Here is a 25,806-nt window from a genome sequence, read left to right as displayed (position 1 = left end):
AAACAGGTTCCCACAGGGGTTATTGGAAATTTTCAAAATTCATTTGAACAACAACAAGAAGCAATCCAGTCAAACTTTGAATTTAGCCTTGCTTTGAGTAGCAGTTGAATTAGATGACCTCCAGAAGTCACTGGGAACCTAAATCTTCCTATCATTTTAAGATCATCTGCTTTTTAACCTATTTGTGGGATTCTCCTTTGATTTAGTCAGTAACAGCAGGCTTCATGATGAAAGGTTGTACCCTGAAGGAAGTACAGCCTTTGAGCTAAGTAATTTGTCATGACTTGGATTATTTATCCTGCTGCAATTCTCTGCTTTTAGAATTTCAGGCTGCCGAAGGACAAAACAGGTACCACAAAGATTGGTGACCTAGCCCCTCAGGACATGAAGAAAGTCTATTCTTTAGCACTGATTGAATTAACTGCTCTCTATGACATACTTGGGACAGAATTCAAACAGCAAAAAGCTGTAAAAATCAAAACCAAAGGTAAGTTGGAGTTTTATATTCTGAACCAATTGCATCTGTTTAATGCAATGAAACAAATGCACCAGTTTATTTATGATCTTCCAGCAGAAAATTTATATATAATGTATAGGCAGTAACATAGGCCCTGAGCAATATTTAATTTTTCACCTTAACTCAAGGCAAGCTTTAAACAAGTTCACTGATATAAGTGAAAAATTCCAGCTCTTTGACTAAAATTAAAACTCAAAACAGTCATGGAGCAGATAATCTAAGGAGTGAAGGGTAGCTATCTTAGTAGTATGCCATGCAGCAAGAATTGCTTCGCAGAAGTTTGTATGTGCTGATTTGTTCCCAAAGAGAATAAGCATGTGGTCTTTGTGGGTATTCTTTTCCTGATTTCCTGATGGTAGGCACTACTCTACTTTCAAAATTGGACTCAATGGTTCTCAAAGGTCTTTTTCAGCCTTTGCAATTCTGTAATTCAGGTGAGTCTATCTGACTTGTGCTTTTGTTGCGGGAGGTGCCGGGAGCCTTTGTCACCTCTTTCCTGTTCTGTCTGGCACAAATGTTCCTGTGTCATCTAGGCCTTGCCCATCCAATGTTTACTTAGGCTCTAATGCAGTTGTTATGATGAATAACACCATATAAAGTGGAAGATTTAAACTGTTGCAGAGGAGGCAGAGACAGCTGCGCCAAGTCGCTTTCCTCTGCAAGCCATTGGAGCATATGTGTAATCACAATGCTTTCCTTGGGAGCATAGAAAGCATGGAAACCAGTTTCTTGATGCTAGAGATTTTCAGTGCTTTGTTTGGTTTTTGTATTTTTGACTTTTGCCAAATGCTTTACAAGAGCTTGAGATGTGTTACCAGTTAATCACAAGCCTGCTTTGGCCAAAACTCTGTTGTCAAGGTTTGGTGAATGTTGACAGTGCATAGCCCACTTTAAATAATTGAAAGCAACAGAGAGCATAGAGAGATACACAGCAAGGTACAGTAGATTCTTCAGAATATGTTCTTCACTTTACAGTAGTAGTAAACAGCTTTTTTAATGCAAAAGGCACACACAGAAACATGAACAAGACCTTGATCGCTTGAATGCATTTTCTTCTTGCAGAAGTACTTGTGCTGTCACTAATAAACACAGACAAAGCACTTTCTTATCTTGTATTTTGGGTCATACTTATAACTGTTTCTTTTTACAAAGTTAATTGTTAATTGAATTCACTCTCAACATTATTATCTGAATGGCAGGCATTCATAAAATGTTGAATTGATTAAAAACTTCTTTAAAAGGTAAAAAAGAGAGGCTAGATTCATGGCAATGTGTAGGAAATGGACAATGACATCAGCTTTTCTGCCAAGCTAATGTGCTTTTGCAATGTGCTGCCTTCAGTGCCTTTTTGGTCTGTCTGACCCTTACCTCTTCACCCCTTAAGTGTTTGGCCAATTGATTCATACAGCGGTGAGTCTATTAATTTTCTCCTTTGTGCTTGAGTATGTAAAGATGATGAAAACATCATTCTTGTGGGGAATGCCGTGCTGTGCCCAGCACAGCTTTTTTTTATTGACCTCCTGGATTTTGTTTTTTCAACTACATTTCAATGGAAACTTTTATTATTGACAAGAACTTCAAGATAATAAAGCTATGGGGTATGGATATTGCCTGTATGGATGAGTCCCTTGTATTTTATAGGTAGAGTTTTTATGCTGACAGAGATACAAGAACTTCTGGTTTGGCACTGAAATTGATCTTTCTTTGATGTATATCATGTTTTCTCAAGGGCTGACAGTTTTTTTTAGTAAGCGCATCTGTTCTGTGTTCAATATTGGCATGGCATCATATCAAGCAGCAGATTTTGACTACTTGTATTGTTATATGCTGCTCCAGAAAACTTGCACATACAGCAATTATCAGTACTTCTTGCAGAGAAGTTCTGTCTCAGCAACTTTGGGTTAGTCATTATTAGCATAGCTCTCTTTAAATGGTTATTCACTTCTGTTCAACTGGACCATAACACATGTAAGTCCCATTTACATAAAGACTAGGGTTAGTTTGTCATAAGGGCTAAATTAACTGCAACTGAATTCCTTTTCAAAAAAATATTAATTGTCCCTATTGTAAAAGTTGTTTTTTAACCAAGAATTAACTGTACTTTTGCTGGTTTTAAAAATGAGCCTTCTGTGAGTTGATTGTCTTGCTGTTCTGCTGGTGCTGTATAATTCAAAAGCACAGGAGTTGAAAAGCTGTTATTTCCAAACTCTCGTAGAGAGGAGTGTTCAGAGCAGCTCTGGGTGATAATTGTGTTTGTCTCATTTTAGTGACCAAGTTCTGGATATGTTACTCATGCCATTTCCATCTCAGCTATAATAACTTGCATTGAGTGGTGAAGATCTGCATTGCAGGGTCATTATCACATCCATTCTGCAAACCAGAACTATGCAGATGGTTCATTTATGCAGTTTGCTTTACTGTGCTCCAGAATATGTCGATGGCAATTTGAAGTCAAAACAGAAGGCTCCTGAGGAAGAGGTGATGAATCCTTTTAGCGAGAATGTTTTATGTAATAACTTGACTGGCAAAGACATTAAAACACTTTAAACAAAAGGTCAATAGCTCTGAACGCATTGAATAGACTTACTGCTTCAGAAATGTGGGTTTATGCCAGTATCACATGTACTGAAAAAATATGTGGATAATGTCTCAGGTTTTTTTGCTTTATGCTTCAGACTCTGGCTTGTTTGGTGTCCCACTGTCGCTTTTACTGGAACAGGATCAGAAGAAGGTCCCAGGAACCAAGATCCCACTGATTTTTCAGAAGGTAAATAGGCATGAAGAAGTTGACTTTTTACATACATGCCAAATGACAAAAACATAACATTTTGTCCTGGATTTATTTGCTTCATGTAGCAGTTTTCAGTATAATACTCTAATCTATCCAAGTTATTGTAACTTTTAATTGCAACTTTACTTACTAATTCAGTAAATGTGATATTTTGCATTGCATCAGACCTATTTTGAAGAAGTAAACTCACAAGGCAGGTGCTTTTCCAGAAGACTTGTTACTTTAGTTCAAAGGGATATTCCTTTGCCCATATGGTGTCATGGTAATGGGGGAGATAATTGGAAAGAAGATGGAGAACCTTGATTTGTTGCCTATGCGTAGCACATCTCATTTCATGAGAAGAAAGTAAGCCACTGTGTGTGGACCTCTCCTAACACTAACAGAAACTCAGTGCTCTGTCATCACCATTTCAGTCTGTTTGTAGAGATACTTGGTACTTTTTAAGAAACAGAAATCTCAAAGTGGTTTTGCATCACCATCTGAAAGCTACCACTTTGTCATTCATGCCAAAAATTGCTTTCTCGGGATCATGAAAACATTTCTGGAAAAGATGCTATCTATAAACTGGGAAATCAAATTGCAAACAGCAATTGATCGCTCTGCTATCCAAGCAACATCAAAAATTCTATATAAACATTAATATCTTATAGATGTGATTTGTTTTGCAAGGTGCAGACGTCATTTGGAATACAGTTTTACTTCAAATGAGAATAGGAAAATAAACATTTCCCATTTCTTCTGCTTGTTCTCAGCAGCATGTACTTTCCAAGAACTGGGCATTTATATAAAGTATAAGAGAACAATTTTGTTCATTCTTTTAAATGTATCTTGTTTATCACTGAAATGAAACAAAGCAAGCTAACAGGAAGGCTGCTTAATTAAAAATAAAAATACACAAAGTTTTTATTTCACTGAGGAATTTAAATTAAAAGTAAAGACACAATTTTGTCAGGGTTTTGCAACTGGAAAATCTGACAGTAATAGTGATTCATGTGTTGTCATCAGAAGTTTCTGCTGACAGTAAGTCCACTCTCTGGCCTGCTAATAAAGCCATTCCAGGCAGCCATGATAGAGATGAAGAGGGGATTTCTCACAGGCAGGAGGTTGGTGGTGGCCGAGGGGAGTGAGTGTTTGTGAAGGAGTTGTGGCCACCAGTTGTGCCACCAGGCCTTGCCTTCCCCAGAAGTGGTGCTGGTGGCAGGTCACACACTGCCCACAGCGTCTTTGTGCCCAGCAGATGTGAGTGGCAGGCACTGATCTGGTGTAAGATGAGTACAGGGTGAGCTGGATGGGGCCAGTTAGCACTTTTTTTTTTTTTTAAACCATGGAAAATGCACAAGAGTGACACTTCTAGTGCTGTTCTCTAAATTTGTGGGGTTTTCTGTCCAATCTTTTTAATGGCATTTATCTGTTACATAAATGCAGGTAAACTCCCTTTAATTTCTGTAACTGGAAAAAACTCTGTTGCATAATTTTTCTTACTCAAGCACTGGTGCAGGAAGGCATGTAAAAAAGGCACTGCCCTAGTTAAACATGGTGGGAACTATTTGTGCTAAAATTATGTCATCGGCTTTTGACGTTTACAGATTTGTTTTAAATACTCTTAATTCCATCCTTTGGTGAATATTTCTAGGCATATTATTTAGAGGAAAAAATATTATATGGGTTTTAAGTACTTTCATGGAATTTTCTGCAAATTTATCCATGTGAAGGATTGCAGACTTTTGAGTCTGTTTGGAGAATGTCAGAATTGCAAATCAGAGACTTCTTTAAAGCCTAGAAGTTCTTAGTTCTCCTCTTGTAAAGTCCTAGAGTATTCATGAGAATGTTACCTTAATTATTTTGATTTATTTTGATTTGGAGACATTTTAACCAGGATAGTTATTGGGATATAATTTTGAAACCACAGTAATTTTTGAAAATAATTCTTCAGGCTTCAGAGGAGGCTTGAAGGAGGTAAAAACCATACAGGTTTCTTTTTTAATAAAAGAAACAAACTCCTCTTTAACAGGACTCATTAAAAAGGATAAGAACCACACTGAAGTTTTCTTCTACAAGAACTGTAATCCATTTGCAAACTGTGTTTGAACCTCTGCTTGTTACAAATCTGATGCACAAATGCATATGCATAGAGAGAGAAGCAGAAGCATAAAGGCTTCAATATATCAGAACTGTCTGTGGGTAATTTTTAATTGACATCTTTGCTCATGCCAGTTTGTTTTGTGTTTGACAGCTGATTGCCCAGATAGAAGAGACAACTCTGGAAACAGAGGGACTTCTTAGAATACCCGGAGTTGCAACAAGAGTAAAGGTAAAACATTGCACAGGTTATTAATATCCCCCAAAATGTATGTATGGTTGCTGAATTTATTTTGTCATACAAATTGTATTTTAGCATCCCATTGTTATCAAAATCTTCAAAAACAGAAAGCAAAATCTCTTTACAAAGAAAACTGAATTATATTAGCCTGAGAAATGATGCTTTTGTTCACTGTAGTTTTGGGGAAAGGCTGGAGTTTAAGTTCGAAGGAGAGTCAAAGCTACTTTTCAAATTCAGTTGTGCCAAAATCTCATTAATTCTTGGCATGAGTTTTCCAGCCTTTTGCTTTTTCTTCGTAGCAGTTTAATCATCTGAACAGTTCACACACAGTCTTTTTACCCCAGGAGGAAGCTTTTCCCTGGCATTGTGAGCCTTTCTTAATAGCTAGACTTAACCTGTGTTAGATGGCAAGGCAGGCAGTGTGCACTGAAGGAGCTCTCACATTTATTTTTATGAACAGCAATATAAGTGCTCGGCTCGCCGAGTGCAATCTTGTTGGGCACGTCTGTGCACAGTGACACTTCCCAGGGTGAGTGCCAGTTACATCCAGCAGGCTCTTCCCAGTATTTGCCGTGATGCAGGGAGCTAAATACACGCTGTGATTCATGCCAAGGCTCAATGTGTTAAAAAGATGGTCTGAACTGGCCTTAAATTCTAAACAGAAAGGACCATTTAAGTGGATTCAGCTGTCCAAAGATGTCTGCCAGCCTCTGTTGTGTAGAACTTGGTCCAGCTGCTGGTTCATTAGAAACAACTAAAAGAAGGGAATATTGTGGAAGTTGGGTTTGTTTATTTACTGGTAACTAAGATACTAATTTTTTTTTTCAATTTTTCTCCATTCTTTATTTTCCACTTGACATTGGTTCTGCAAACTGGAGTGATTTCTTAGTGATTTTGTTTATTTGTTTGTTCTTTGATTTTATTAGCTTAATACAATTTCTCAGACAATGGATCATTCACTATTCAGCTTTGATTTATTTTTAATCTCTCTATTTGCATGAACTACTTCTTTAAATTAAGCAATAGTTTTGCTAGCAAATATTTTAAGTTCTTTTACTTATTCTAATAGAAAACTTTTTAAAAAGGAAGAATTTATCATACTAAATGACTGAAGTTTTCCCTTAATTTTCTTAAACAAAAAAAAAAGTCTTTTCCTCATTATATAGTTTTATAGAAAGACACAGAAAAATACTTTGCTATCATATTCTGTAGATTTTAGGGTTATTATTAAAGTGCATTGGATATACCACATAGTCAAATACATTTACTTTAAAATGTAGGCACTGGAGCCTAGGACACATAGTTGAAATTTCTGCCTTTACCTCTCATAAAATAATTGTATCTATACATTTAATACTGCATTTATTGCAGTGATTTGGTCTGAATGTGGATAGAGAAGGTGATGAGTCTCTGAGGGAGAATTTTCATCTCTCTTTCTAAAGCTTGCTCTTTTTGATGATCAGGAAATCATACCCACTTGACTTTAGACATCTGAATTATTACTGTTGCACATTTGAACCTCCAATACAGTCAGTGGAGACAGAAGATATCTCTGGAGGACAGTTGAGAATATCCAACTTTTATACAAAAAATAAGTGTCCGCATTTTCTTTGTAAATAGATCCATTTTCCATTTGGACAAAGTTAAATTTATTGAGAAGGGTATCCTAAAAATGTATGTAATATCCTCTGTTCTATGTGCCCTTCTTGTCCAGATAAATAATTATGGCCATATTTTTCCACAGCACATTTTACAAAACAAGCCAGTGTCTCTCCTCCCTTTCTGTCCAGAATAACTGAGCTAGAAGAAGGGAGGGACCTGTGAGAGGTGCCTCAGGGCCTCTGGCCCTGTACTGAGGTTACTTTTCACTCTGCCAGACTAGGAAATAAATGAAGTGCATGTGAGATCAAGCCTGATACTTAGCAATGGACTAAGAAGGACTTGGTCTTTGCAGTGTGTTCCCGTTTGTGCATCTGTGAAATGCCTGTCATGGCAGCAGGGCAGGGGTATGGTCATGTCTGCTGCCAACAGTATCCCATCCTTTCCCAGCCCCAGAGTTGTGACCTTCCACTGAGACTTTCAGAGCTCTTTACTCTTCTGCATAACCTCGTGGTTTGTGGGAAACAGGGCGTGTTTGACACCCTGTGCTAGGCAAAGCTGTGTGTGCCCAGCAACATGGAATTCCCTGTGGATGACAAGACATTCAGCTATTCAGTTACACAAATCATGCCCTATGTTTTAAAAAGAGAACCAGCCTCGCCTTAGTGTATATTTTGATAAGAAGCTGTGTGTCAACACTCATAATTGCCTTATTTGTTTATGAAAATGGCCATGTATACAGTATAGCAACACCCTTGGGTAACAGTTTCAGAATTGCTCTGTATATCAGACAGTCTTAATATTTGGGTAGAGGGGAAGCCATGGCCCTTATGTTCTTGAGTATGATATCTGTTTCTTACCGTGTATTTATTCCATATGGCCCTGGCTCAGGCCCATGGGACTTTTTCCCATATGATTTGACTGCTGCCTATTAATGTGTGTTTACTTGCAGTACTTCTGGTCCCACATTTATCTGTTTTGTAGCAAAAGACTAGCAGCAACTGGAGTTAAGTGATATTTCAGATGTCCTTGCCCCCCTTTCAGAGTGTGGAAAGTATTGCTGTGTGTATAACGCGTGACTTCCAGCAGCCAAATATTACTGGTGCTCTCTGTATCCATTGCGTTTCAGGGTCTTTGCCAAGAACTGGAAGCAAAATTTTATGAAGGGACTTTCAACTGGGAAAATGTGAAGCAACATGATGCAGCAAGTCTTTTAAAACTCTTCATCCGTGAACTGCCTCAGCCACTCCTCACTGTAGAATATCTCAAAGCTTTCCAAGATGTGCAGAGTGAGTAGTGTCCTTTTTGTCTCTGCTGAAAGAATTGATACCCGTGCAGAGAAGTGCCTCTTTGCTGAGAAACAAATTGAACAGCAACAATATGAGTTCTCCTGAGAAAAGATGGGCACAATTTTGCTACTGTGCAAATAACATCTTTCATGTAACAGCTATTTTAATAGCTTACACATGCAATGAAAGCACATTTTCACTTCCTAATGCTTCTGATAGTAGTTAGGAGGTATACAAGGGTTATACAGAAAATGTATATGACAGTATCAGTTTATAAATAGCGTTTGCTTCAAAAGAAAACCTCAACAAAGATAAGCAGTTCCTCAGGAAATACAACAAATGATAATTTATACTGGTTAGGGTATTTTATCCATTTATAAGAGGAGAAGTTAGAGCAGAATAGTCAGAACTGCTGATAGTCCGTGGTCCCTTGAGATCAGCAAGTTCTTGTGAAAATGTCCTCTTTGCCAACTGGTTACAATACAGCAAATATACCAGCTGTAACTGGAAGAGAGTGGGTTGGTGATAATGAATCTGGAGTGAGAACCCGCATACATTTACTCCCCAGTCAACAAGAGACTGCAAGTTCTATTTCCCTTGCCTGCAGGCAGAGCAATGGCTCATTTCTAAGAGGAGCTTTCATAGAATCACAGAATATTTTGGGTTGGAAGGAATCCACAAAGATTATCAAGTCCAACTTTTTGAATGGTCCACATGGGGATCAAACCATCAGCCTTGGCATTATTAGCACCGTGCTCCAATCAACTCAGCTAAACTCGGCATCAGAGAATTCACGTGGAGAGGCAAACTGACAAATATCCTGAAAAATTCTTGACTTCTATGTCAAGTCTCCCAGGTCTGAGCTGCCTTTCAATGCTGTCAGGTTGGTTAGAGTAGGGGGTTGGTGCTTTGGCCTGCTACACAGTGTTGTTGATTTTGCAGTACTGACTGTCAAATTAAAACTGGCCAGAACACTTCAGATGGTGCTGGCAGCAAAGAGCTCCACAAGGTTGTTTCATTTACTGGATAGTGATTGGAGCCAGGAGGGTTTCTGCTTGTGCTCCTGAGCTGTCTGAAGGCTTATGTGGTTTTACTTACCTAGAAGTGATCAGGTGCCAGGATCCAGACCACTTCCTATATTGAACTGAAGGATTTACTTCAAAGCAGACACAGCACTTCATGGACTCCCATTGTTTAAATAGTTTCTTTGTTGGTTACATGCAATAAGATTAGTTGGTAGAGAAAAAGGACCATCTTTGTGACAGTAGTCAGTGTTTTTCATGATACTGTGACTAAGTAGTGTGGTTAGAATTAAATATTTAAAGAACAATTTGAACAATTTAATTTGCTAATTTAAATAATGTAAGCAGCTAAAATTCAATTGTTGCAGGCAGAAACTCTTCATTTAAGTAATGAATTTTAATTGTTTTGCAATTGTTTTTTGCTTACTTTCCTAGGAAAAGATTGATTCTCGTTTTTTTTAACATTGTGACATATGGTGTTTTGAAGCTAAATTTAAGCCTCACTTTTAATGTGTGTCTTTCTAAAGCAGGTAGATAATATTGCTTTCACTACTTGATGTTTTAAATGATTATACAATTTGCCACTCATTTATTCAGAGCCTTCATTTTTGGTATGGTAGAAGGTAATCATCAAGATGGGGTTTTTTTTATTTCATCAATGAACTTTTATTTTTGTTTGGTGGTGTCTCCTGAGTTGATTTGGATGAAATGTATTTGAAATAGCAATTTAGTTGGAATCCCAGCAGGATGCATGGGAACAACCCTGTTGAATTTTGAAATCATGCGATAAAACTATGTTGTGCAGGTATCCCCCTTTTTCACTTGTTTTATGTATGGCCTGATTCATTAGGAGTCTACTGAGAAGACTTGCCAGAGCATGTCCTCTAAAGCATGACAGGAGGAAGTTTATAACAAGTGACAAATGTGGGACTTTCTGCACTGCCAAAACCTAGAAGCTCTTCTAGGAGCTGTAGGAGTGTAGGGATGCATTCATTGTGCAGCTTGGGTGAATGATGCACCGCTGAGCAATTGGTAAAGACAGAAGCAACGTTGCTTTTCTTTAATTGCCTCTTTTGGTACAGCACTGTCTGCTGTAGATAGGTGTTAAGCTTCTCTGCTCTTGATTTCATCCCTGCTGGTTTGCACTTGCAGCTCCTGTTGGTTATGTGGCTGAAGACCTGCCTTCCTCAGTTACACGTGGTGCTCATTCTGTGTGGGTGACTTGGGAGATCGTGCCACTGTGAGGGCAGCCAGAGAAACTGTGAAAGCGGTGTTGGATATACCCTTTGGTGTGTTGGGGCATAGGCTCAGGAAGGGAAGAACTGTTAGCTATTCCTTCTTGTAGCATTGCAAAATAAAGAAGGAATCACAAGGCATCTAGAAAACAGTGCCAAAAGACTGCTGAGTCACTCCAACTGAATCCTAAAAGAACATTTGGAAATGAGTATCGGAAAACCAGGATCTGCCAGTCCTTTGTCATACTATGATAATTAGCCATGTGTATGCATTCAGCATTTTGCAAGAAGTTTGAACTTAGAAATCATGCTTTTTGAAGAGTATAAATAACTATTTCAAAATACTGAGCTTTGTGTGCTTTATTGGCAGATCTCCCAACGAGGAAACAGCAACTGCAAGCTTTGAATCTTTTGGTTATCCTTCTACCTGAAGCAAACAGAGACACCCTGAAGGTTAGAATTATTAATAGTATTTTCCTGCATAAATGTTTTGACTGTTTCTGTGAATCCACTGTAATGAATGCTGTTGTCTTTTGAACATTCTTTTTTTTTCAGTTCAAAGTTAATGCTGAAATGATTGACTCTTTTTATTCCCCCATATTTCACATGACTTTGGGGGAAAAAAAAACCAAACAAACAACTTAGGGCCCTAACTCCTCCCAAATTACTCTTTAAAGAATGTGACTTGACATTTTTCCGGGATTGCAATTGTAATCTCCCGGTAAGCAACCTTTTCTCTTAGAAGTTTTGTTCTTTTTTTTTGCATCAGTCATTATTTTCAGTGCAAAAAATAAATACTGTTAGAATACAATGAATGTGAGTTTCCTTATATGAAGTGGGTTTAACTCTTCATTTTTATTCCTCATTTTTCTCTGTGCTGTTTTTTCTACTCTCAATAAACTAGAAATTTACACTTCCTGTTGCTATTTGTTGCATGTTGCGTGGATTCTTCCAATTTGTGCTTGTCCTTTTGTAGCAAAGCTATTAATGCTTTTTTCAGAATATGCTTACCATTAAAGCTGTTACAATCAAGAATGAATGCAGGATTTGTGTAGGATGCAGAACATCATCTATTACAGGCAAAAAATCCTACCAGGTCTTACTGTTCAAACAAGACTTTCTTTGAGAGTTTATTTATTGTGTGGAGGCAGTCAAGAAGGCTCCTGAGTTGAGCTACAAATATCTGGAACCAAATTAATTGAAAATTGCCAGTTTCTAACTGGCTACCTGTCATTCACAATGCAGTGCTTTACTTGTGAATTGCTTACCTTACAGAATTAGCCACTCCATGTTTCCATAACCATGACAGCTGGCACTATTGTGTTCACTTTCAATTTAACAAATGCCAACAGTAATGTCTTCACAAGCATCTGTGGGATGCTGCTTATACACCTACATAACAAAGGTTTTGAAACAAATCTTACTCTGCAGGGCCTCAAAGTCACATGAATGCTTTTGAAAATGCTAGCCACAAAACCAGGAATGTTTTACTTCATTATTTGAAGGAAACAAAACTCTCATTACTGTTCTATGAATAAATCTATTCACACTTCTATTATTGATTGCTTTTAATGTGGTTTTCTTAGGATTTAAGAGCTTTTTCAGAAAAATATGCAACATCATGTTTCTTTTCACATGCAAAGCTGAGCTGAAAGTTCTGCTCTTATTTCAGGTACTGCTTGAATTCCTCCAAAGGGTAATTGATCACCGAGACAAAAACAAGATGACTCTGAAGAATGTTGCGATGGTGATGGCCCCAAACCTTTTCACATTTCATGGGTTTGGCTCAAAGACTATCGAACAACGCGAGTTTGTCATGGCAGCTGGGACAGCAAACGTCATGCGCTTTATGATTCAGTACCAGAAACTTCTCTGGACAGTAAGTGTGGTTTTAAGGGGGGATGATGATAAATTTCACAACAGGGTATCTGAATAGAGAAGTCATGTGAAGTTCCATGATTTAGAAAAGGATCAGACTGATCCAGCTGGGTTCTTGGTCATGGATAACTCTTATGGGAGCAAAACAAAAATATTACATCTAATGTTAAGCTCTGGTGGTCAAAGTTTTAATATTGTATGTACTATAGGTGAACTCAAAAATAAGTCCTTGGGGAGTATGTATTTGGTCTATCAGTATATATTGGTATAGTCAATTCTTTTTGGCTTAGAGATATCAGCAGGAAACACAGTGTTTAAACTCATTGCCCTTTTGAGCCAAATTTAATATTATATAAAACACATTTTGATAAAGCATGAAGTTGTATCCTGGTCTTAAGCAAAGCTCTAGCTTAGATAAACTGGACAAGTTGGAGGTGTGTTGTCCGTCAGCAACTTGAAACAGTTTTGACCTTTGCTGCATGTGAGGAAAAGTAATTAGTACCATTTTACACACTAAGGATGTGTTTTTGGCTGACAAAAGTAAAAATGCTGTATGATTCCACCTCTCTTCCCCTGAGAAGTTACTGAATGGAATATTTTATCACAAATTTAGTGGTTTTAAAACTGTTTCACAATTTTATATTATTTTAATCTATGTTTATTTTTTATAGTTATATTATAATCTATACTGGAAAGAAATCCTGTTTTTGAGTTCTACCTGATAATCTGGCCACTTACAGTATTTTGGTAAGGAAATTACGTACTTATTCACGCTTACTCTATCTAGATTCCGAAGTTTATTGTTAACCAAGTGAGAAAACAAAACACTGAAAGCCAGAAGAAGGAGAAAAAGGACAAAGCTATGAAGAAACTTCTGAAAAAGATGGCATATGACCGGGAAAAGCACGAGAAACAGGAGAAGACTCCTAATGATGTAAGGAAACGTGTATCTGAAATGCTTTATTAATGGGATCATAATTTTTAGTGAAAAAGTGGATAGAGCAGAGGGGATATATACATTTTTTTAATTGATAATTTCAATAGATAGCGAGTCAGTGTGGATTTCACAGTTTGTGGGTTACTGGCAGGACACATTTAGAGGATTGTACTTTTTTTTGTTTGTTTTCACAGATTTTTCAGAACATTTCTAAAAAAATATTCTAAAAAATGCTAAGCACTGAGCTCTTTGTCCCAGTCTTTAGCTAGAACATGCACAACCTGCCCAACCCAAGAAGTCCCAAAGGATGAAACAGACATGAAAAACTGATGAACTGCTTCTTATGCAGCTACTGTCCAAGTGGCTACTGCCAGCCTACCCAGTGTATATAACCCACAGTTCAGTATCTCTCCTTTAGATAATTGGCTTCTGCCATACCCATCAGTGATACCAAGGCATAAGTTTCAGCAGAACACTCTTCACACACTCTTTAAAATACAAAAATCCTGTGGCAATTTTAGTGTTAATTTTTCCTGTAGTTCAGAAAGATTTTAGTTGAGCTGTTCCCACTTACATAAAAACTTTAAAAATACAGCTTGTGCATGTTGAAATTGTTGATAATTTTTATAGTTACAATTTTTTGAAACTTTTTTAGCCTATACTACCTTAATTATAAAGCATTTGAAGTACATATTCCAAAGTTGGTTTAAATACACGAACAGATAATACCAAATACGTGTATTCTGATACCATAATGAAAACGTATCAGATTTGGGTGGTGTGAGAATCTCTCATTTGGGTGGTGTGAAAGTACCCCCTTGTGGGTTGAAGTCACAGTGAAGATTCTGGTGAGGTAGAGTCATCTTGTGGTCGCTGGTAGAAATGCAGTCTGCTCTGAGCAGTCTGGTTTTATTACCAAATGTGTATATGTCAGGCTGTTACAAAAAAAAGGGTTGTCATATTCTTATAAAGGCATTTTTTAAGCTTTTAAGCCGAAGCAAATAGAATGTGGCAAATTAATATGCTATATGTCCAGAATCAGCTGGAGACTTATATTTCAGTGTTCCTATCTCATTTTTTATACAGTATTTGACGCATATCTTAATGTCAAAATTAATTAATTCCCCAGGCATCACTTTGCATTACTTTAATTTCTGTCTGTATGCAGGAATCTTTACACAGAATGACTTACATATAATTTTAAAATAAAGCTAATTAAACATTGGAATTTGTTTTTCCTGGTCTAATAAGAAAAGAATTCTTTGAATTGAATTCACTTGAGTTGATGTGATTCACTTAATGCTGCCATCCTGTGTTCAACACTGAAATAACAGAAAATGCATTGAAAAAATAAATGCTGTTTCAAGTTCAGATATTAGATTTTTTTATAGTTCAGTGCAAAGATATGTCTTTTTAATCCACTGGGGAATTAGGGCTGAGGTCTTTTAGAGTGAATTATGCTTTTCTAATCCACTGGGGAGATAGAACTGAAGCCTCGTGTAATATTCTTATTCAAATGTAAATGTAAAGTTACTATTCAATGATTTTCTTTAAGCCGTAGTTTTCTGTGGAGATTTTTGTCAAAATTAAATGGTACAATTTTTTACAAATCCTTCATGCTTATTGCAAGCATTCAGTAATTTTGGGTGCTTGAGAACATGTTAGTCTTAAAATCATATTCACGAATTGATAAGGCTTCATTGTGAATGACAATTTATACATTTTTCAATTACAAATGTCTCATTCTTTCAGGAAAATTTATTGGTTTGGGTTTTCCTTCTCCCTAGTTTTCAATTCATACTGCTTTAATTTACAAATGAGGTAAATTTCCTGTGCAATTTTTGAACTATATTTAACTGTCAGGTGGTAAGTGAGGTACCCAGACATGGTGAATTTCCCACTCCAGTGAACCCTGTTCAGAACTTTCACAGAATCACTAGGTTGGAAGAGACCTTAAAGATCATTGAGTCCAACCCATGCCCGAACACCTCAGCTAAACCATGGCACTGACTGCCGCATCCAGTCTTTTTTTAAGCACAATTCCTAATTACCTTGTGTGCTGCTGAATAATAGCTGAGGAAAAATTTCTGTTTTCTAACACTTGCTGTGGCACCCTACGTGATCAGACAGAGATGGACAGAACCTGAGTCACCTCCACATTCTCCAGAAATTACTCTGTATCCGTGTTCTTATTAGCAGCTCATTGGGATAAAATTTCATCTTAGCTCTGATGAGGCCTCTCTGTCAATCACATTTTCCCTTTTCAGACAGAGGTTAAAAAGCGTTTACTGCAAACTCCAGGTGAGATCTCTGTACAGTGTTGAGAGTGGTTAATATTAGAGGGCTTGTGAATGTTAATTGCTTTTTGGGATACCTATGCATACCTATGGCCCCAAGTCAGTGTTGGGGATTAAGTCTTTGTGTTGGTGTTGGGTTGAATAATGCTCTAGACAGACAAAGAAAGATGCCCTCAGGACTGAAAATTTACCTATTGCCTTTAGCCACATTTCTGCCATCTGTCATTGTATTCCTCTGTATGGTGCAGTTGTTCCAAAAAGGGAGCTATCATGTGAGCAGCACAACGCAATGCACTGGGCTGAGCTGCTGCAGGTTGTAAAACCCATTGTGTCCCATGGCCCTTCTGTTTGCATGATCTGATTGAATTTACAGAGTAACCTTTCTGACTCCAGCTGAATATGTCACTCATTGCAGTGTCAGATCATTTACTAAAAAAATTATTACCTGCTAAATCATTTCTCTGTGTATGGTTTTCTAGTTTTTTGTCCCAAACTAAGTGCAATATTTTGCAGCCCAAAGAGAAGAACTGCTTTGCATTTCTTTCAGCCTTTGCCTTCCATATAGCAAGATCCTTTTGAAAATCAGTTTTGTTCTTCATAACGTTCATGCCCCGTACCTGCTTGGTACACTTTGCACCTTGAATAACTATGCATAATATTCCTTCATTATGAAAATATTGCATAGTCACATTTCTCTCTGCACCTAGAAAAATATTTAAGTGGATCAGGAAAATGGATTAGAAGAAACTGGAAGAGACCTACCCCAGATCCTATAGCCAGGCAGCTGCTCTTCTCTGTGTTATATAGATTCTAAGCCCCTCTGAAAAGGAAGGGTTTGAAGAAGATTAGTACCTCACAGGTGACTGCTCTGCCTGCTGCAGACTAAATGTTATAGGCCAATGTATTTTCCATGAAGTAAGGATGTGCTGTCTTCAGTTTTTTTAATAATGCATGTTCCTATTTCAGCCAGAGGTTGCAGTGGTTTAAATCTGACCTGAGAGGACCTGTGAGGCAGGGAAGGGAACTTGCAAACTGAATAGCATTGGTGACCCACTCTTCAGTGTGTTGTCAGTCCTCTCATAGGTTCATAGCTTAATATGTTGTGATATGGAGCCAGCCCCTCACTTGGGTATTTTGGGCTGTGCTGTTCAGAGAATAGGTCCTGTCATTCAGCTCTTAGAGGTTTTAGGCCACGTTTTCTTTCCCGCTAACCTGTACAGTGTATGGGCTAGGGGATGCTCAGGTTCTGTTCTCTCTGTAGTTTGGCAGCATGAATATATTGTGCAGCTGAGCATGATTTCTCCTGGAAATGCAGGTGGTGAAAGTGGCAGAATGCATTAATTAGCTGAGCTAATAATGATTCTCTGTGAATAAACAAAGTAATTATTCTGTTTGATCTGTGACCATAATGTTAGAGCTCTGTGGACATTTCTTGTTCTTTTTCTCATATACTCAAAGTAGACTGCTTTTTAAATAATTTATCATGTGCCTGCGTGTAGGAAAAAAAAAGTCATCCAGCTGAAGTTGGAGACACTCCATTAAAATCAACTAAGACAAAATGATCAAGATCAAGAACTGTATACAAAAATGAAAGCTAGTTTAAATTGACCAATTTGAATTTGATGGAAGACCAGATAGGTCTATAAACAATAATTTCATCCTTAAAAATGTAATTTCCTTTTGCCAGAATCCCAGAAGTTTGGAAAGGGGCAAAAAAATTTTTAGCAGGATTTACTACCTAGCAGATGGCTATAGACACTGTTCCTGTAGGTGGAGGCCTTAAAGAACAGATGTGACAAGTTTGGAGTTAATCTAGGGGAAATCTCATGGAGATCTCTTGCAATCTTGCAAGTCTTTGATTCCACAATTACTGCATAGCAAATTCTCAGTGTGATGATTCTTGCTGCTTTTGACAGTAGTTATGATGTCTAGGATTTTTAAATCGATAAATAATAAGACTGGACAAAAAGGATAGTTTGGTTAAAATTGCTTACCATAACTCATCATTTGTATAGTAATGAACCTTCAGCTTTCTCAGGAAACTATTCTTCCAATTCTGCTCACGTTTGTACTTGTTCTGTACTCATTTAACTCTGATGGTTTCAGAGAAGCTATTTTAGATTCACAGGTGCCTGGATTTATTCATTGATTATGGAAGAAAAAATGTTCAACTTTGCAGTTGGGTAAATTGGGGTGGGAAAGGAGACAATGAACTGCCATAATCAACCTTGAGTACAGAGACTCTTAGTTTATTTTCCTATCAAAAGGAGTAGGTTTGGGTAAATGATAATGTAATAGGACTAAAAATATTTCCAGGAACAGAAATTAGGACCTTATTCACAAATAAATTATATATTTTGTAACTTGAAATGTCATGTACCTACAAGTGGGACAGAAAAGCTGTCTTTTCTCCTCCTTCTCTGTAGTTAATATGATCAATATTCATCATCAAGGACTTGTGGTTTGAAATCAAATACAAATTCATTATATAGTCAGACTATTATATAGGGCAAATTGCCTAGCTGAACAATAAGAAATAGGGAGAAAAACCTGCAGTATTGAATATCTGTTTTTAAAAAATAAAGTTTACAAAAAGGAAAGAAGAATCCTTTAAAGTAGACTGATCCATGAGTACTTTTTGTTTTCTTTTTTTGGGGTTTTTTTGGGCAGGAAGTTCAGATTAAATGGAACTGGACAGGTTTCTTCCAGAAGTTTTGGTAGAGGGTTGGTGTGGGGGCACTGCCTGGTTTTCATGCCTGCAGCAAGAATTTTTCATATCAGTGTCACATGCTCCTTATCAAACTGAAGTGTGCTCTTAATGTAGCATAATTGTTATTGTTATTCTTAACATCTTTGAAAAATAATTAAATGCTACTGTTCCTTTGTTCTGAAGTTCTCCCTGTTGTTAAAAAGAGCTTTGAAGGTCGGATGTAATTTACTGAACTGCGGCGTAGTTATTGTATGTTTGTAGAGAAGTGTAGTAGATAGTGAAGTGCAGAGCACTGTACTTACTTACTTATTCCATACTGTATTTTGAGAAGCTCATCAAAGCCAGCTGCTAGCAGCTTTGTTCCACCACTCTTATTGCTTTGCAGACTGATGTTCCTCAGGGAGTGATACGGGTGCAGGCGCCTCATCTTTCCAAAGTTTCCATGGCAATACAGCTGACAGAAGAGCTGAAAGCCGGTGATATAGTAGCCAGGTTTCTCAGCCAGAAAAGGTATAAACACATCTTTGTTTTGTTATCGTGTTGGGAGAAGTGTCTCTTCATTTATTATATCAAGAAAAAAGTTTTAAAATACTCAAAGTCCAGGTCAGTTCATGAACTGTTTGGCTGAATTTAGCCATCAAAATACACGCTTGAGGAATTAATGCTTTTAAATGTTATTAAAGCCCAGGAAACCTTTAGGAATATATAAATGCTGTTAGTAAAAAATTAATTGCTGTTTAATCTGATGGGTCAGGAATAGTTTGGTAATTTTGTGGGGACGAGAAGAGAACTCCAAGAAAACAGAGGAATGAGGAAAGAAGAAAGTTTTTTTTTTATTTTAAATAATGCATTTATTATGTAAATATATAATACATTTATATATAAAAATCTATTTAAAATACAAGCATCATAAAGGCATCCCAGGTCATGCATTTCTATGTAACAGCATAATAGGTACTGGAGTATAATGATGTGAAAATGTCATGTACATTAAATGATTTTAAACCAAAAGCTACATTTTAGTCATTCAAATCCATTTAGAAAGGGAGAAATTTTAATGAACCTTTTGAAAAAAAATAAAATTAATGCACGTGTTTATCATATCTAGCTATTCATCTAAAGCAATAATATGGTACACTAGTTGAGATTTAGAAGCTGCTTTTTCCTAAATGCTGTTTTTAGAGTTTTACAGCATTGTCAGAAAGTTATTTTCTCCCTGGGCTTTAGCATAGATTATTACAATTAAGCAGTGAGAATAATAGAATCCCTTTGTAATACAGGGACTTTATTTTTCCACTGTCTGTTTTTTACTTCTTTTAATTGCAGTACAATTAAATCCAACAAGAAAGCAGTTTTTCCCATCCAAGGTTTTGCAAGAGAACATATAATAAAAAACCATAAGGTTTTTTTCTGAAATACGGCATATTTGAGGGAAATATTTATTTTTGCAGCATCAGTAAAAGAAAAATCAGAGGGTAAATATCAAGCTACTTGCTAATAACAATGAAATTCTTTCCTAAAACCTGTAGTTTCTTCATATTTATCTTATTTTACCTTTTCTAGTGTACTGTTCACTTGCAGGACTGTTCATTTGCACTAGCATGCGAGGGTATTCTTGGTCACTGATTGTGTCAGTAAGGATTTGTGACGGGTGCAGTGCTGATTTTACTTAGCATTAACTTCTCCTAGACATGTCTAGGTGGCTGATCCACAAGCACCTTTGTAATATCATCATTATGTTTTGTTCCCCACAGTGGAAATGTCCAAACACTCAAGAAAGAAGAGGTCTTTCTTTATGAAATAGGAGGAAATATTGGTAAGGATGGCTTCGGAACAACTTATTTTGCTAGAATAGGATTCCTTGGCACATTGTCTGTGGGCTTCACTGTTGTTGCATTTTTATTCATGTCCCTTGTTCTCCCTGACACTAAGGCAGACAGTTAACCTTGTGGAGAAGGCAGCAGAGATGTTGGTGTAATCATTATACTAGTGGTATCTTGCCATCTGTCCCTGAGGAAGTTGGCAGCTGTAACAGATGTTCCTGATATGTAGGTACAGTGAATAAGCACAGAAAAGTTGGATACAAAGGTGCTTGGAGTTATCTTATTCATCTCTTCATATTGAGGCATAATAAGTGAACTCTCATTCCTTCATGTTCTGCATTTGAGTGTCACTTTGGGGGGAGTGTTCTTCTGGGGGGTGAAGAAAATGCTCAGCCAGAAAGATGACCATGTGATTAAATTTTCCGACAGCTAGTCTTTCCTACTCTGCTTATTCCAGATCCTTTTGATTAAAGTAAATAGCAGATAAGCAAAGTTAATGCCAAGGATAATTCTGAGCCCAGTTCTAAAGTTTTCTTCCATGAATGCAAGAGTATTTTTGCATTAGAAATCAGTTACTAATCAGAGTATTTTTCATATGTTCAGGAAAACAAAAGGAGAACTAGAAAGCAGTAGTAGATTGGATTTACATTTACTTTTTTCCTTAACTGTGTCCTGTTAAACTTACTTGGCATTATAAAATCACATGCAGTACTTCTTTCCTTTGCAAATTTCAATTCCGTATGTAAATTGCTACTTATAGCATTTTTCTTTTATTCTAATCACTATTATAAATCATGGTTTTTGCATGTTTGTCTAAACCAAAAGACCTAATTAAAAATGGCACTTACTTATGTTTCCTGCAAGAGGTATGTTTTTACTAAGTCTGATAAATAAGTTGCCAAGATGGTTGGATGCCAGATGAATGTATTATATGTTCTGTTGCAAATTCAGTATCTACATACATTTCCTATGCCTGTTAAAGCAGGTTGCAATCCCAGATGTAAAACTTTTTTAAAGGAAAGGAATATCTTTTTTATTCTACAGAGGTGTAATCATTGCAGGAAAAAAGGTTTTGTAGCATAATTCCAATGAAACTTGAATCAACTGTTACTGTTACTTTAAATTTGTGACAGAAATTTTATTTCTCTTAGATAAAGTGCAGATTTATTTTGTTTTGTTGCAACATAGGTTAGAAAGCTTAGATATTTTTTCTGTCTGAATGGTTTACTTCCAGAGGATTTCAACTTTAATCAGTCCTTATTAGTCCTTATTAATACTCTCAGTTGAAGTAAGAGAAACTCCCTGCCTTTAACCTGCCGTACAGGTTTAAGTAAACCAGCTGTCTGTCTCTCTTCCCAGTGTGCCTGACTCATGTGGAGGGAGCCCAAAACAAGACTTGAGGGGCTCGTGACACTCTCATGTCCTTACACTTGTACTTAAAATTGTAACAAGCACAACACTGTGATCTTGTCCTCTAGCAGATGCAGCTGCTGAAGTCTGCACACATTTCTTTAGTAGTCAGTACACTGTAGGATTTAAGGGCACTGAATGGGACTTCTGCTACAGATTTGTGCCCAGGACTGGATGGATAGGGACATAGAAAAGTGCTGTCCCCATGCTCTCACTGCCTGAACATGCTGCACTGTGCAGAGGAGAAGACCTAGCTCAGCAACATGGGCAGTACTGGTCACAGAGGTTCGGATTAAAATCCTAGAGAGAGCAGATGGAGACTGTGCCTGATTGAGCAGGGAGGCCAAAGAGCTGGCAGACAAACTCAGCTGGACCATTCTACCTGTGTTTGCCTCCTGTCTCAGGAGTGCAAGTATTGGAAATGTCTTTCTGGCACGAGTCATCCACCCCAAATAATTGCATAGCAGAGTAGAAGAGGAGCTGTGATGTAGAGCTGTAAATGCATGAGATAATGCTTTGCCTGTAGGGGAACGGGAAGAATGAGCAGATCTTGATGGATCAGCATATGCTATTTTCATCATTGCTACTAGACATAAATTAATTGCCTGTAGTGCACCAAGAGCAGTGTACTACTTTTCCCTCCTAGGACAGCAGCTATTACAAGTGCTGTACAGAACAGCTGATTTAGGAGGAGGAGGATAGGGAGTAACACCTTCTTAGCAAGCAAAAACCTTGCACAAACTTAGCATTTAAAAAGGGGAAAATACCCTGAAATTTTAATGGGTTTCCATGCAAATGTGAATGTAGTTTTTGGATATAATCATGAGAGGATCAGGACATTGCTCCATTTTTACTTGCAGAGGGGAGTTCCCATCTGCATGATCTGTGTGAGGAATCTGACCTAGAACGTGTCGCAGAGGCAGAGCAGCCTATCTGTCCTTCCTTCTTCCTCTTCTCCCCTTCCTCCTCAGGGCAGACAGGAAGGGTAGGAGCACCTCCAACTTTTATGTGCATTGTCCTTTGTTAAACACCACAGAGAGACTGTGAAAATGTCATGGGGTAAAGCAGTAACAGGAGCTTTGGAAATTGTTTAGTTTCTCTGTTGGTACTGCTGTAACCACGTGGCTTTTCTGTTTCCAGGAGAACGCTGCCTTGATGATGATACCTACATGAAGGACCTATACCAGCTCAACCCAAATGCTGAGTGGGTTATAAAACCTAAGCAGAGCTAAGATCACAGCTAATGGCAAAACCTCCAACCTGTGGACTTACGTTGTACGGCTGAATGTTTCAAAGGGAGAGTGTGTCCTCTCAACATTCAACCATTGTGTATATTGATAGAACTTTATCCAATGTAAAAAAAAAAAAAGGCAATAGTGACCCAACAGTTATAACAAGTGAACTTTCAGTTTTACTTGCAGCAAAATTTTGGAGATAGCACAATTTTCCCACTCATGTTTGAAACGAGCATAAGTACCTTATATATTTTATATATAAGTACCTTAAATATTTTAATGGCACTAAGCTACCTCCCATCTGGTAGGTCTTGTTTAAGAATTTATTTTTCAAGCAGGTGTTTAAACTCTTTGTATTAGAGACCTACAAACTCTTTGTGTAGCATTTTGTGTTCATATAGGGCTTTTCAGTGCTAATGCAATAGAGAACCAAATCCTGATCAGCACTTCTGAATGGTACAGTATTAAAAATACCTGACCGAGTCATATGAATTTCCCAAATAAGTGTGAATTTCACTGGAAAAAACTGCAATGCAATGTATTTTGTCTTTGGAAGTCCTAATTTAAAGTTTGATGAAAACTATTTAAAAAGAACTGTGAAGATGCTTTCTATGCAGCTTTTTTGCTAGGTCTTTTAAGTAATTTTATTTTTACTCCAGTTGATTGTGCTCTTGAGATTATTATAAAACAAAAGAAAGGAAAAAAAAAACACAAAGAAAGGATCACATGACAAGGTGAGTCTTTTTAAAGCTCTTGGCATTGTCCTTTCTGGCATATTGTCATGCACTAGAAAAACCTTTTAGGTATTTCAGCAGTGATTGCAGCCATGTTACATACACTGATTTCAGGTTTTTTGGACCTCTGATAGATTTTTATGAACTGCCAAAACTTTTAAGTTACTAACATAATAAAAACTTTCAGGAAAAACAAAATAACTGTGGAAGGAAACTGTAGTCTCAATTTCATAGGTAGCAAACCACTAAACCTTTCACTCAAAACCAGTGTAAGGGTCTGCTGTGGGTATTACTTACCATTGGCTATATATCTGGTATATCCTGGACAAGGTTAGAAATCAAGTTCTGATTGCACTGATGCTGATAGGTGCTGTCTAAACCACTTCAAATATTAGTGCTCCAACAGAGAGCTATTGCAAATCCATCCCTTTTCAGGAAAGGACTGAAAGCTCCCCATGGAATTCACTGATAATGAATTGTAGACTGAGGAGGCTTGTTGCAACACAAAGAGCTGTGGCCTGGAGCTCCAGAGCCCCAGTTCCACAGCGACACTTTGGGCTCACTAGCTTGTGTACCAATTCACAGTTTATTTGTAAACTAGCTCAGCTGTGCTCAAGTGCTTTCATCTGCGTGCTGACTACCTGAAGTAACTACTGTGAAATTGTATCCTTGGAATGAAATACTTTCTCTCAGTGCACACAGAGATTTATATTGAGCTCATAGGGAGTATTCTACTTGCAATCAAGGACTGAATTACATTTTTTACATGATCAAAGCTGATTAAAGGAATAAAGGACCTTTCTGCTGAGCTTTGGACATGAGCCCTGTGTTGACATTAACCACTGGAACTCTCCCTTTTATGTACAAACAATGAAATAGAACTCTGAAAGGTCATAGAAAAATTAGACATCTGCTGATTACTTATCCACAGCATATGAACAATTTTGGGGCCATGTGTACTTATTGTTTCTTAAAGTCTGTCTTCATATGAAGAGGAAGCACTGCACTGGTTGGTTCTGAAAAGCAGGATGAATAAAAGAGGAAATTGTTCTAATGTGACTGTGCTGCCCTCGATGCTCCATCTAGCTGGGTATTCCCGCGTGGTATAGCACTGTGCCACTGTGGGCAAATCCTCTTAAGACAAATTACTTTTGTCTGTAGAGCAAACTCCCTGTTCTTCAAATGGAAGGAATTGAGTAGCAAAGCAGTACAATGCTTAGGTAAACATTTATGATCCTAGTGTAATAAATATAAAGGGGTTTTTTGACATGTAATACAAAAGTGATGTGTGTTTTCGTAATACATTATAGTTCTGTAGAAGATTACTTGTTACTGGAACTCTAGGTGTTATTTTAATCAGGAGTAAAGTGCAAATGATGGGAACAGCTGTTCCTAAGAGTTTCAGTATAAAATTGCAACCAACCTGTGGTTATGATCTCTTAAATAACTTTACTTTTGGTTTAGTGCCATTGTTTTTTTTTTTTAATTTAAAAAAGTTCTTTTGTAATTAAATGTTGTTTGTTTCTGACTTTTTCTGACTTTCTCATTCAAGTTCTTATATTTGTGCATAAAACATACCCAGATGACACTAAGCAATAATTATTTTGTGATTTCATACTTTACATCTTTATAGAGAGCTAGTGGTATTGTGTATGACAAAAGACATTAATAAGTTAAAGTCCTGCAAAACGAACACCTGCTGGAAAAAGAAGTAACAGGCTAGAAGTTTAGAACTTTGCTGCAATTGCAATACACCTTTGCTAAATCTGTAATGTGACAATTACTGGGTACATGCAAAGGAACAGGAGGCTTCTCAGTGCCCATTGAAAGTACTGGCTCTTAATTCTTCATAATTAAGTAATTAAATTAGGGCACAAGTGGGAAGTCCAAAACGCATTCAGGTAAGCTGAAAAGAATCTTTTATCATTAAAAAGACAGTGCCGCATTAATTGCTTATTTGGGGTGATTTGGTAAGCGACCATTGTTTGAGTGGTGACTTGGGAAACACG

The 25,806-nt window shown here is 37.3% G+C and overlaps 1 protein-coding gene across 5 annotated transcripts in view; it reads left to right on the top strand.

The window, feature by feature from the left end:
• Positions 1-25,325, top strand: part of ARHGAP18 (Rho GTPase activating protein 18) — a 94,207-nt gene extending 68,882 nt beyond the window's left edge. For all 5 annotated transcript variants that reach the window (XM_063151156.1, XM_063151155.1, XM_063151159.1 and 2 more), the window contains exons 6-15: positions 322-487; positions 3,193-3,284; positions 5,542-5,619; positions 8,357-8,516; positions 11,144-11,226; positions 12,446-12,652; positions 13,439-13,585; positions 18,981-19,105; positions 20,350-20,411; positions 22,969-25,325. In XM_063151156.1, coding sequence (XP_063007226.1) covers positions 322-487; positions 3,193-3,284; positions 5,542-5,619; positions 8,357-8,516; positions 11,144-11,226; positions 12,446-12,652; positions 13,439-13,585; positions 18,981-19,105; positions 20,350-20,411; positions 22,969-23,060 — 1,212 coding nt within the window. In that variant the 3' untranslated portion in view covers positions 23,061-25,325. The remainder of the gene's footprint in view (positions 1-321; positions 488-3,192; positions 3,285-5,541; positions 5,620-8,356; positions 8,517-11,143; positions 11,227-12,445; positions 12,653-13,438; positions 13,586-18,980; positions 19,106-20,349; positions 20,412-22,968) is intronic.
• Positions 25,326-25,806: the final 481 nt, after the last annotated feature.

The sequence above is a fragment of the Melospiza melodia genome, chromosome 3 (assembly GCF_035770615.1).
Source record: "Melospiza melodia melodia isolate bMelMel2 chromosome 3, bMelMel2.pri, whole genome shotgun sequence".
NCBI lineage: Eukaryota > Metazoa > Chordata > Aves > Passeriformes > Passerellidae > Melospiza > Melospiza melodia.
This window is presented reverse-complemented; position numbering and strand designations above follow the sequence as displayed.